The sequence below is a fragment of the Eschrichtius robustus genome, chromosome 6 (genome assembly GCF_028021215.1).
Source record: "Eschrichtius robustus isolate mEscRob2 chromosome 6, mEscRob2.pri, whole genome shotgun sequence".
Classification (NCBI taxonomy): Eukaryota; Metazoa; Chordata; class Mammalia; order Artiodactyla; family Eschrichtiidae; genus Eschrichtius; species Eschrichtius robustus.
In genome coordinates, this window is record NC_090829.1 from 77,586,895 (window position 1) to 77,600,203 (window position 13,309).

The 13,309-nt window shown below is 39.5% G+C and overlaps 1 protein-coding gene across 1 annotated transcript in view; it reads left to right on the forward strand.

Annotated features, from left to right (window-relative positions):
• The first annotated feature begins 57 nt into the window (after nucleotides 1-57).
• The window catches only part of HACD2 (3-hydroxyacyl-CoA dehydratase 2), a 95,949-nt gene continuing 82,697 nt past the window's right edge, over nucleotides 58-13,309 (forward strand). The window contains exons 1-2 of the mRNA XM_068546598.1: nucleotides 58-253; nucleotides 2,807-2,924. Coding sequence (XP_068402699.1) covers nucleotides 99-253; nucleotides 2,807-2,924 — 273 coding nt within the window. The 5' untranslated portion in view covers nucleotides 58-98. The remainder of the gene's footprint in view (nucleotides 254-2,806; nucleotides 2,925-13,309) is intronic.

Sequence of the window (13,309 nt, forward strand, 5' to 3'; positions counted from 1 at the left end):
CGGCCCCGCCTCTCCCTTGTCCTTCCCTCCACCCCGCTCGCAGTGGCCAGTCTGGGTGGAGGTGCTCGCGCGAGGAGAGCGTGCTCTCGGCGTTTGACATGGCGGCAGCCGCGGCGACTGCAGCGACGAAAGGGAATGGGGGCGGCGGGGCCCGGGCCGGGGCCGGCGAAGCCAGCGGCTCGCGAAAGAAAAAGGGCCCGGGGCCTCTGGCCACGGCCTACCTGGTCATCTACAATGTGGTGATGACCGCGGGGTGAGGCTGGGGCTCGGGATGGAGGGGAGAGAGCCTGGCCGGGGAGGGGGCTCTGCGGCAGGAGGAGCGGCCCGGCTCGGCCCGCCGCGCGCAGCGGAGCCCCGGTGGCGGGAGTCCGGGCCACGGCACCTGGGCTCCGAGGGCAGTCGAGGCTGAATCCGCCTGGGTGCTTGCCGGGGGCCGAGCAAGTTCCCAGGCACCGGGTGTGCCCCAAGCTGGAGTTCCAGGTCTCCAAGGGGGCTCGGGGAAGGCTGCCCAGGCACTGGTCCGGAGGGCCTTGGGAGGACGTATGGGCTGCCCACACGTCCATGTCTGGGGGGCGTTGTGCCGGGCGATCCTGCAGCGCTGAGAGCCCAGGCGGCAAGTCACGAATGCCGAGCTGTTCCCCCTAAAGGGAGTGGAGGGAGCTGTGTCTGCAGAGTTGACCATTTATTTCGGCGGCTGTTTTCAAAATCCAGGATGAGCTTTAATGGGAAAGGTAGTGGAACAGCGTTCAAAGTTTTTGCCCAGTGACGTGAGCAGTCCTGTGCTTTAGGTGAGTTTAGACTTTGTAGGATGGACTGAGGCGGGGAAGACACTAGAGATGGAAGGCAGAGTTACTGGGGAGAAGCGGAATAGACCCTGGAAACAGATTTTACCCCCTCTTGTTTCTCCTTCATTTCACTCCATCCCTTGTCGCAGCGAGTTTTTAGTTCTAGTTATGACATTAACTGTGTGACTTTGAATAAATCATTTTATTTCTCTAGACCTCCGTTTTTTCATCTGTAAAAACTAAGGAGTTGAGCTAGGTGATCTCCAAGGTTCCTCTAATTCTCTGACCCCATGATTTTTGATGACGAGGATCACAGGATCAGACTGTTATATATTTTTAAATTTTATAAATTTGTAAAAAATAAAATTCTTAACATTTTATTATGAAAATTTTCAAACATATAGAAAAGTTGAAAGAACTGTATAATGAACATCCAGTTTTATTTATTTTTAAAATAGATAATACTTTGGCCAGGTGCAAAATTGAAAATGTATGCAAGGGCATACAGTGAATCTTCCCTCGTACCTTCCCTTCCACCCAGATTTCCTCCCTGGAAGGCAGATAATTTTGTTTATGTTTCAGATACTGATACAAGCAAATATGTGTACATGGGTATTTTAAAAATACGAATGCTAATGCTTAGCATTTCAGCACCTTGCTTTTTTCACACACACACACACACGCAAAACACATCTTAAGAGGATCATAGGCTTTATGGCTAGTATTAGAAATAGCCAGTATTGAAACCTAGGCTCAGAGAAGTTATGACTTGCTTGACTTGAGGTCACAGAACTTGTTAGTAGTAGTTCTGGGTTTAGAAGCCATATTACAGATGCACATTTTCTTTATCACATAAATGGTCACAGAATGATTTTAAAAGAATATTCAGGAGTGCATATGTGTGTGTATTTATATTTATGTATAAAAATTCTTGTCATCTTAGCAAGGGCTTTGATGAGAGCATTGTACTGAAGAGGGATTTTAAGATACATTGGGGAAGACAAAAAGAAGCCTTTATTCCTGAACCATGAACATAAAGAATGGGGTGGAGGGTAAGGAGTGGTATCTTAAACCAGAAGAAAAGTTGGGGATATGAGAGTAAAGTAAGCTTTTTTTCTAGGCTACTAATGCTGAACCAGTTACACCATTAAGGAATTCATTTCTTTTTTTTTTTTTTTACAAACTCTTGTTCGATGTATTTGTATGATAGTTTCTAGAAATAACATAGACCGCATACCCCATTGCCTAGTTAAGATTTTACACATAAATAAATCTGTTAGCACCTTCAAGGAGACACACCTTAATAATGATATACCTCATTTCATTATGGAACTTAACAAATAAAAAACTACAAGGCCTGAGAAATTTATTTTGGAGGACAGTAGAGCAGAAATGTAGTGTTCAGAGCCATATGCCTAAGTGCTTCCCTGTTTTGTGTTTTGTATTGATCTGGCTTTCTTTACTAAATTGATTTTGGGAATCTCAGCTTAAAAACCTTTTATTCTTTTTAAAAAACAAACCATTTATTCATATGTCATTTGCAGTCTTTTAAAAGAATAGATTTTAAGGTAGGGGTATGTTCAATGAGATACTTCTATAAATAGTTTAAAACATCTCTCCACCCTTGTTGTTATTACAGACCCTTTAACTGCACAGGGCATTTAAAATTTTCCTTTAATAGTTTTTTTCTCTTGTCTTGGACTTCCTGGCACCTAATTTAGCTGCTCAAGGACCAATTTAGCTTATTTCCCTCCTTTTGGCCCGTTCTCAACAGGCAAGGTTGCCAAAAAGCCGAGCTCCAGATGGGTGAGGTGCCACTGTGCTTTTGCAAAAAGCACTCTTCGTAGGGTGCTGCTGGAGGTGCAACATTTCTGTGCATTACATACAGCTTGGCATTTGAGAGTGATAATCGATAAACCTAGGACACAGATCTTGAGGTCACCTTTAGTAATATCTATGATTGCCACATCTTTCTGTTATAATCCTACTGACTTTTTTCTTCTGATTGCTCTTTTTCTTAGGTGGCTCGTTATAGCTGTTGGTCTGGTCAGAGCATACCTGGCTAAGGGTAGCTATCATAGCCTTTATTATTCCATTGAAAAGCCTTTGAAATTCTTCCAAACTGGAGCCTTATTGGAGGTGGGTCCTGAGATTTGTTGTTGATTTCTATTGTTTTAAAATTAAAAACAAGCTACTAAATTATATTGAAGTAGCCATGTTTCTGTTGGATTTGCTTTATATGTTGAAAACTTGCCTCATAGAACGCTATGTATAATGTTGATACCTGGTTTATCTTTTTGACATTCTACATAAATAAGATCTCATTTAACTTGTATTACCTGGAATATATTTTACATTCAACTTTTACTGGCAATCAAATGAAACAAGCTTATATTAGGATTTTAAAAAATTCTAGGGACATCCTAGGGAAGTGTTAGCAAACTCAGATACTTACAGGGACCAGGCATATCATGGGAACAGTGAAGTTGGTGAGGGTAGGATGTCAGGAGTGATAGATATAAGAAATAGTAGAGCCTGTTTAAAAGCCTCCAAAAAACTTTTTAAACAATAGTTTATTAATTTCCCTGTATTAAGGGTAATATATATATCCAGTCCTGTCTTCTGGAGTAAGTATATGATAGGATTTTTGACTTGCAATTCAAATTATTTTAAGCAAAAGGAAATTTATTGGCTTCTGTAGTTGATAAAGATAATAGGGTTAACTTACAAAATCAAAGGAACCATCTTGGGAATGAGAACCAAGGATTTGATGTTGCCGGACTCTCTTTCCATCTCTCATCTCTGCTTCTCTCTATTTCTCTTTGAATATTAGTCTTAAGGTCTCCTACTGCAGATTGCCTTCTGCACCTGGTGGGAGAGAGCTTATTTTTCTCAGCATTAGGGAAGGATTCTGGTTGGTCTTACCTAGACCAATCACTTGCCAGTGATGTGAAATACTTGATTAGTCAGATCTAGGACACATGCCCATTCTTCTGGCCAAGAGACTGTAGACTTTGTTAATGGAAAAGGGGGAATGAGGTAGCTTTGGGCACACACCATAGCTGCCATAGTTCATTATGGTGAAGATTTTTCAGATTGCAGAGAAGATCTGGTATTCAGTTTCATTTTACTTAGCCTCTAGGCCAAGCCCATCATGGCATTTAGAAGGCTGTTTAAGAAAAGACCATTTATCTCCATGAAATGAGATGTTACCTCAACCTCTCACCCTCATTTTTTTTGTTTTTAATTAGTTTATTTTATTTACTTATTTTTGGCTGTGTTGGGTCTTCATTGCGCGCAGGCGGGGGGCTACTCTTCATTGTGGTGCGTGGCCTTCTCATTACGGTGGCTTCTCTTGTTGCGGAGCATGGGCTCTAGGGTGCACGGGCTTCAGTAGTTGCAGCACGCGGGCTCAGTAGTTGTGGCTCGCAGACTCTAGAGCGCAGGCTCTGTAGTTGTGGCACAAGAGCTTAGTTGCTCCGCGGCATGTGGGATCTCCTGGGACCAGGGCTCGAACCCGTGTCCCCTGCATTGGCAGGCGGATTCTTAACCACTGCGCCACCAGGGAAGCCCTCACCCTTATTTTTGAAAGCAGAAAGTTGTAGGTTTTGGGTTTTTTTTTCCCAGAAAGCAGAGAGATTTCAATACTGTCCATACTTATGTGTTTAAGTTAGATGGTATGATGAAATGAACTTACAACTGGAGTCTGAGTGCCCTTATTCTAAGCCTGCTGGTTTTACCAGCTTACTTTGTGAATTTGGGTGAGTCATTTATCTCTTGTCTACCTCATTTTCTCATTTGTAAAATAATTAGTTTGAAGTAGATTTGTAAAGTTCCTTTCTGCCCTAACAGTTTGAGTTTGAGGAACCTAGCAGATCCTTGTGTGGGCCATATTGTAAACTTAGAGGCTTAAATTTTGGGGGGAAAGGGGCAGTAGTAAATAAGTATCACTTGTCTGTCAGAGCTTTGGCCAGCACAGTTCTCAAGCTACAGAGAACCAAGTTTGGAGTCAAGACCATCAGAAACTGCCTGAGTGCTTGATATAGTAAGAAGTTGTATCCAACTGGAATACTTCAATAATTTACTAATTTAAAGGGGATTCGGTCTCTGTAAGACTTGGTAATATTAGAGGTATAATTTTTAAAATTTAAGGATATCTTAGGGAAGGTTGTGACATTAAATAGTGTGATGCAAAATCTACTCAGGAACCAAATCTTAGACTTGGAGGGATTAGCCCATTTATCCCTATAAAATTTTTAATAGGGATTTAAGAAAATATTTTGGAGTTCTGGTTTTATCTCTGTTATCCCCACTAAGAACCAATTAGGTGACAAATCCTGGATTTGATTTTGGGAAAAGAACTCTGCAAAATGAATGAAGACTCCCTGGGATGTGCAGGGAATTAGCTTTGTAGATGGCAGTGATGGCAGTAGACCCCTCAACCTGGGACAAGAGAGCAGGCTTGCTAGAGCTGCATCTCCTGAGCCGTACATTAAGGAATGTTTTATTGCCTACCCAGCCTACATAGTACAATAATGTGCTTAGTGTTGTTTAATTACAGATAAGTTGTCCTTATGAGAATTATTAGCGCTTGACAATAAACCCTGTTTATAGGAGGAAAAAATGAGTCCAGGGAGGTCAGCTACTCACTTATATCTCTATATGAATATTCTGAGTAATAATCTGTATGATTATTCTTTAGTAGGTTCTGTGGGAATTTGCTTTAAGAGGAAATAGAGATTACTTGTTCTCAAGAAACTTCAAATCTTAGGAAAATATAACACTTTGCTTTTTAAAAATATAAAACATTTACTAAGCAAGTGTAAATGGGCGTGTAGTAGTGTAATACAGAAATACTTTCTGAGGAAATTAAATGATTTTTTGCAAAATGGGTGCAAAGATATATTGAGTTTGTGATACAATAATATAGCTTTTTAAAAAAAATTTATTTATTTCTTTGGCTGTGCCAGGTCTTAGTTGCGGCAGGCGGGATCTCCATTGCCATGTGTGGGATCTTCATTGTGGCATGCAGAATCTTTCTGTTGTTGTTGCAGAATGCAGGACCTTTAGTTGTGGCATGCAGGACCTTTAGTTGCAGCATGCGGGAACTTTAGTTGCAGCATGCGGGATCTAGTTCCCTGACCAGGGATTGATCCCGGGCCCCCTACGTTGGGAGCACGGAGGCTTAGCCACTGGACCACCAGGGAAGTCCCAATAATATAGCTTTTTAATAAAGTAGACAGAAATTCTAATTTTTTTCCACATATGTATCCAAGAATGTCTTGAGTAATTTTTATAGATAGTTTTTCAAAATATTCCACAGGTGATAGTTAAATAAGTATGTGTTTGAGTCACTGTAATGGGTGCCATGGAGGCTGAGCCCTTGCTAGTAAAGACATTAAAATCTTACTGGGTAGATGATTATGTTAGGACTCTTGGCTTTAGATTATAGAAACTGCCTTAACTGACTTAAACTGTAAGGGGAATTTATTATAAGTGTATAGTATGTCCCATGGAATCTAAGGGTGGGGATGCAGCTGGGCCTTAGGAATGGCCTGGAATCTGGGACTGGAGCACCACAGGGAACCCAGGAGGTCTTGCTCTGTCTCTTATCTCTACTATTGTCTCTCTCTCTTTTTCTCTGATTCTTCTCTTCTTGCAGACTGGGATTTTTTTTGGTTTCTTAGTCTGTGTGGCAGACAATGGTAACAGAAAACTCCTGAGATTGTATTTTCTGCAATCGAGAGCAGCTAATTGAAAACAATATTATTTCCATTTCCATATTCCTAGCGAAGGGCCTAATATGTCCAGCTTGAATCAGGTGCTTATTCCTGGACCAATCACCTGTAGACAAGAGCAGGGTCACATTAACCATATAGAAGCTGGAGGGAAGGGACAATTTATAGAAAAGTGTTGCTAGGCATTAAGTCCAAGAAGTATTTACCAAAGTAATGAGACACAATACAGTGAAGATGATAAGGTATAAGATGACTTATAAATTGATAGAAAGTAAAATACTGATAACTTTGAGGGCCAAGGGATCAGTGTGTGAATAACTACGATGTGTCTTGAGTTGAATCTGAGAGCTAATTAACATAGGTAGCAAAAGTATATTTTTAAAATGCCATTCATAGATAAATATATCTCCATACCATAAAATGAGTGAATTACTGGTACTTGTTATAACATGGATGAATCTTGAAAACATGCTTTGTGAAAGAAGCCAGAAACAAAAAGCCATGTGTTGTTTGATTCCCTTTATATGAAATGTCCAGAATAGGCAAATTCATAGAGACAGAAAGTAGATTAATGGTTGACAGGGGCTGTAGGGAGGAGAGAATGGGGAGGGACTGCTAATGCGTACAGGATTTCTTTTTAAGGTGATGAAAATATTCTTGAATTAGATGGTGGTATGGTTGCACAACCTTGGGAACATAACTAAAAATCACTGAATGTACACTTTAAATAAGTGAATTTTGTGATATGTGAATTATATCTCAATTTTTTTAAAATGCCGTTCATGTATAATGAGCTGGATAAATTTTCTTTTTACTTTATTCTTTTTTTCGGGTCCATGATGTTCATGGATAAGGACAGACTGTCTTTCCAGCTTTGTTAAGAACTGAGTTAAAGTTTAGAAATTAAAGATCCTACATTATGGCGCTTTAAAATTATTTCTAAGAGAATTTGGATTTCTAAATATATTTAGTTAACATAAGAATGTAATTACAGCAAAGACATTTTCAAATACTTATAATTGGATGTGCCTCTGTGATTGACAGTGAGGATTCAAATAGGTTAAGGACCTGCTCTGCAGAGACATTAATTGTTGAGACTAATACAGACCATCTTCAACACATGTACATCAGTACATATATTCAATATCATTTACCTGCCACCGTCCATCTTGGAATATCTAATGGACCACAGGCACCTCCTTTCCTTCTTATTCTCTTCCATCTCCTTCTAATGCTTGGAACCCTCTTATCTACCGAAAAAATAAAATAAAATAAAGAAAAAATGTATCATTTGTTATCTTTTCCTAGAGTTGATTTAGGACTGGGTCTGAAATGGCAGAACTGGTTCTGGAGAAGCAGTGAAGGAGAGAAGATAGCTTTTGTTGTTTTCTAAGCCCCATCTCTGTATTCTGGTCTAATTCTTCATGCCTCACGTCACAACTCTCCTCAGATCCTTTAATGAAATAATAGGAAACTGATTTTGGATATTTCTCTAAAATATAGCAAAATCTTAAGAATTTGTAGTGTCCTTAGGAAGAGGGCTCCCATCTTGTCTCCCTGCCAGTTTTTGTCTTTTTGCCTCAACTACTGGATGATTTTTTCCCACAGAGATACTAGGTGGTTGGGTTCTATGATATTACTAATACTTTAGGCACATTATATATTAACTTTGCTTTTCTGAACTCATCTGGGGACATGACCATCATCTGTAATATTTTTCTTCCTTGTGGAAACATGCTAATTTCTCAGTAATTTTAAAAAGGAACTTCTGAAACACAAGCTATATGCACATTTTAGACTAACTTTATTCTGAGGACTTGTTTTGAGAAACCAGACCTCTAAAAGAGACTTCTGAAAAGCTAGCAGAGCAAGTCATAGTGGAGCTATCTGACACAAACAGGAATGACAGCAAACCCAGACAAACCAGCTTCAGAAACAGTGTGAAAACCAGAGGGAAATAGAACTTGGGTATAATTAATAAGTGTCACAGCATTAGAAGGGAAGAGGGAGACTGGGGGAAACAGGAGTCCACCCACACAGGCCTCACTGCTTAACAACTCAAGCAAATAGAAGCAAATTGATACAGTGTTCAGAGAAGATAGGTAATGGCTATAGAAAAGAGTGTGCTGAAATTTTTTTTTAAAGAGAACTAAAAATGTCAATGGTGGCAGTTCAGGGCAGGAAGCAGGCCACAGTGCAGAGAAATAGGTGATACTGAAGATTCAAGAAAGGCAGGAGTTCCTAGTTATAGTCTCAGATAAAACAGATTACAGAGCAGAAACCATTGGGGCTGTTCAGAGTGTACCATTTGAATGTCAAAAAGAACATTACAAAATACGTAGTGCCAGGCATATCAGAGATATTGTGTGTGGTGGACTAGCTAGTGCATGAATGATTATCAATACAACAGAAAAACAAAATATACAGGAAAGTAGTGAAACTTAACAGATGAATAGTATAGTAGAACCAAGGTATCTAGAAAACAGATTGAGGGTATACAACCTGTCAAAAAGTATGGCTACCAGAAGTAGAAAAGGTTGGAAAGTATAACTCAAAAACAATCAGGAAAAATTCTAGAAAACTATTCAGAACGGAAAGCCCCTCTCAGTGTGGTTATTGAGAGTATATGGAGTTGTACATAGGCACTGTTTTTCAAGAAAAAAAATCCCTTCCCTTCCTGGGCACCTATTTGTTAAATTTTTAAACTTAAAAGAAAGATAAGTGATTTCTAGCAGAGAAGAGATCTTAAAAATGTAATAGTAAAACAACTTGGGACGGTAGACTTTCAAAAATAAAAAGATTCATATGAAGCTAGGAGACAGCATTAGGTTCCTGAATAACAGACCATGCAATTTCCTACAGATGGAGACATTTTGAAAACACCTACCAAAATAATAGAACTTTGAAAGAACCTTATCAAAGGGTTTTTAACTGATATATAAATAAATAAAATTAACCAATGCTTTTTTAAAAAATAAATTTATTTATTTTTTATTTATTTATTTTTGGCTGCGTTGGGTCTTCATTGCTGCATGCAGGCTTTCTCTAGTTGCGGCGAGCGGGGGCTACTCTTTGTTGCGATGCACGGGCTTCTCATTGAGGTGGCTTCTCTTGTGGAGCATGGGCTCTAGGCGCACGGGCTTCAGTAGTTGTGGCGCACGGGCCTAGTTGCTCTGCAGCGTGTGGGATCTTCCTGTACCAGGGCTCGAACCCATGTCCCGGACCTTGGCAGGCAGATTGTTAACCACTGTGCTGCCAGGGAAGTCCAATAAAATTAACCAATTCTTTAGACTAGCACTGTGCAGAAGAACTTTCTGCAACGATAATATTCCAAATCTCTGCTGTCTGATATAGTAGCCGCTGTTGAGCCCATGGGGCAGGTGAGACTGAAAATCTTGAGTTTTATTTACTTTTAACTGAAATTTAAATAGGCACATGTGGCTAGTGACTACTGCACTGACAGCATAGCTTTAGACCGTCATACAGATTGCAAGGTGTCCACATGTAACTTCATAAAATATTTCAGATTCTCCCAGGGTAGAACGAAGTGGGAAGGAGGGAAAGCAAAGGAAGACAAACCTTATGATGTAAATTTTAGGTCACAACAGAGTTTATAAACTTTTTAATTCATAAGACAAAAATAATGAGAATAATTATTAAAATATGGTGATGTTTTCAGGTTAGGAAAATCAAAAGAAAAAAAAGCAAGTTGCAGATATTGGAAAAGGTATGGAAGGGTGCATATCAAACTGTTACTACTGCTTACCTCTGAGGAGGGATGTGGTATTTGGGGGGAATACAAGGGAATTTCTGCTTTTTATTCTATATACTTTAGTGTGCATTTACATATATCACTTTGTGAATCTTTAAATTAAAAAGGAAAGATGTAATATATGTAATAACTATGTAATAAAGTATAATAGAAAACAAAAATGAATTAGGAAAATAAGATTTAAAAGTTCTTTGAGGGCTTCCCTGGTGGCACAGTGGTTAAGAATCCACCTGCTAAGGCAGGGGACACGGGTTCAAGCCCTGGTCTGGGAAGATCCCACATGCTGCGGAGCAACTGAGCCCATGGGCCACAGCTGCTGAGCCTGCACTCTGGAGCCCACGAGCCACAGCCGCTGAGCCCGCATGCCACAACTACTGAAGCCCACGCGCCTGTAGCAGGTGCTCCGCAACAAGAGAAGCCACGGCAATGAGAAGCCCACGCACCGCAATGAAGAGTAGCCTCCGCTCACTGCAACTAAAGAAAGCTCACACACAGCAAAGACCCAACGCAGCCAAAAATAAAATAAATAAATAAATTTATTTAAAAAAAAAGTTCTTTGAAAAAAGAAGAAAATAGGCAGCTTAGATAGGTTATCTTTTGATTTAAAGTGAAGTACAGAATTTTACATCTGTTAAATTAAAAAAAGAAAAAGACAGGAGCAGTAACAATAAACTTATAGGATGATTGACTACACACAAATGCATTGTTTCTAATGTCTTTGCAAGTAGACTCATTAATTTTATCAAAATAAAAAGGTAGGGTGGTGGTTACTCGTTTAAAAAGCAAAATTCAACAATCTGTTGCCTATAAAAGACTGATGTAACCTTACTAAAGGACAAACCAGCCTTCCATGACCAAGCATACAAGAAAAACAGGACCATCCTCTTAAGATAAAGTTGATTTCAGAACAGAAGCCAAAGAGAAACTTGCCACATTTACAATTTGTCATCCAGAAGGAACATGGTAGACATATGTTGGTGGAATTTATTAATGGCTGAATGATTATCATAGAAAAGCTGGCAGAAATGGCTAAAGAAGTAAAAATAGAATTGTACTTGTGAAGTGTCACAGTATATGTAAAAGAACACTGGAGACAAGAAATTTGGGTACTAAGACTTGGTTTTGCCACTTGGTCTCAACCTCTCTGTAATGAATATTCTGGATTAGATGACCTTAACATTTTTTTTCCAGTTCTAAGTGCTGTGGGGCTTCAACATTTCGCAATCAGAATATGAAAATAAAGCAGATAATGAATTAATAAATTATAGAGCCAAATACAGCAAAAAAGTTCAGATTAAGTGACAGAAAAAGTAACGGTGATTAAGGAAATTTCACCTATTTCCTCCTTCAAAAATGGATGTAAAAGGATTTTGAAAACATGTTTGGATTGAAACCTTTGAGAGAGTGCACTAAATACCCTCTTTTTCTTGCTTATGTTCTGAACATTGGGAAATAACTCAAATTGTATAAGGACCCTAAAAATTACCTGTATTAGTGATAAAGGCCTAGCGGGAGGCTGTGTGTTAGTGTGCAAGTCAAGCAGGTTTGCTAACTGAACTCCAGAATTAGACTCTGCCTTCCCCAGGCAGCAGGGGCCAGGGCAGCATGGAGGAAACCAGAGAGCTCAGGGTTCTCTGTGGAAACCCTAGGGTGGAGCTGAGGTACGCACGCCCCATTCTTGCCAAATGTACTGCTCAGATGCGTCATCCTTCCTTTCCCAAGCAAAGTGATTAATGGGTGGAGAGAGACCAGAAATATTTGGAAGAAAAGGCTTCTCATGAAGCCAGAGGAGAGGGGAAAGGTGTTTGCCTCTAATCATAATCATCTATAATCATAAGTGCTATATATTCATTGTAGCAAAACCCAGATAAACATAAAGAAGAAAAAACATTTCAGTCATAAGCTAGTGATAACTGCTGTTAACATATTGATGTCTGTCTTTCAAGGCTACATGTTATTATATAGGTAAGTTTTAAGAAAAAAAGATGAAATCATAAATACATATAATTTTCAAAACTAACCAAATACTGGTAAACATAACCCAAATTAGTTCTGGACCTCTCCATAACATGAGTGTAGTAGACATGCTTTGTGGAGCTGCCCAGCTCAGGGGGTTTTATTCTCTCTGGAAATTTTCGCAGTTCTACCACTAGACCCATACCAGCTGCATCTCTACCCCTGACTCTGCCTCTCAGGCCATAGCTCGCTGATCCAGGGGTGCACACCTGGCCCAAACTGGGCTGGTCAGACTTTTCTTCAAGAATATGGAATTTTGAATTGAAAGACAGAAATTAGGACTTAACTATAGCTGAATGATGTTGCATCCATGAACTAAAGCTGCTTGGGTTCCTATTCCTCTTGAGACTTGCTACTCTTTTTTGGACTTTGTTATTGTTATTTTACCTTGGATTAAAAATGAAACTGAAGGGTGAATAGACACAGCACAGAGGATTTTTAGGGCAGTGAAACTACTCTGTATGATACTGTAAATGGTGGGTACATGTCATTATACATTTGTCCAAGCCCATAGAAGGTATAACCCAGCAACACTGAACCCTCAGCTACGGACTTCGAGTGACAGTGATGTGTCAGTACAGGTTCATCAGTTGTAACAAACATACCACGCTGGTTGGGGATTTTGATAGTGGGGAGGCTGTGCTTGAGTGGGGGGCAGGGGGTAAATGGGAGAGCTCTGTACCTTCCTCTCAGTTTTGCTGTGAACCTAAAACTATTCTTTAAAAAATGGAAGTCTTTTTAAAAAATGAAACTGAACAAACTTGTTGGTAACTTACAAAATTAATTTCCTTAGTGCAAATCTTAGAAACTTTTACAAAAAAGATGTTTCCAAGTAACCTATTGTGAAAGATGACATTCAACATTGAGGTTGAATTTTGAAACTAAAAAGAGCTTATCGCCACTGGGTGGAAATGGAAAGGGTTCAAGAGGAGAGAGATGTTTACTGCTTTTTTTTTTTTTTTTTTTTGCGGTTTTTGTTTCTGTAATTGTTCATGAGG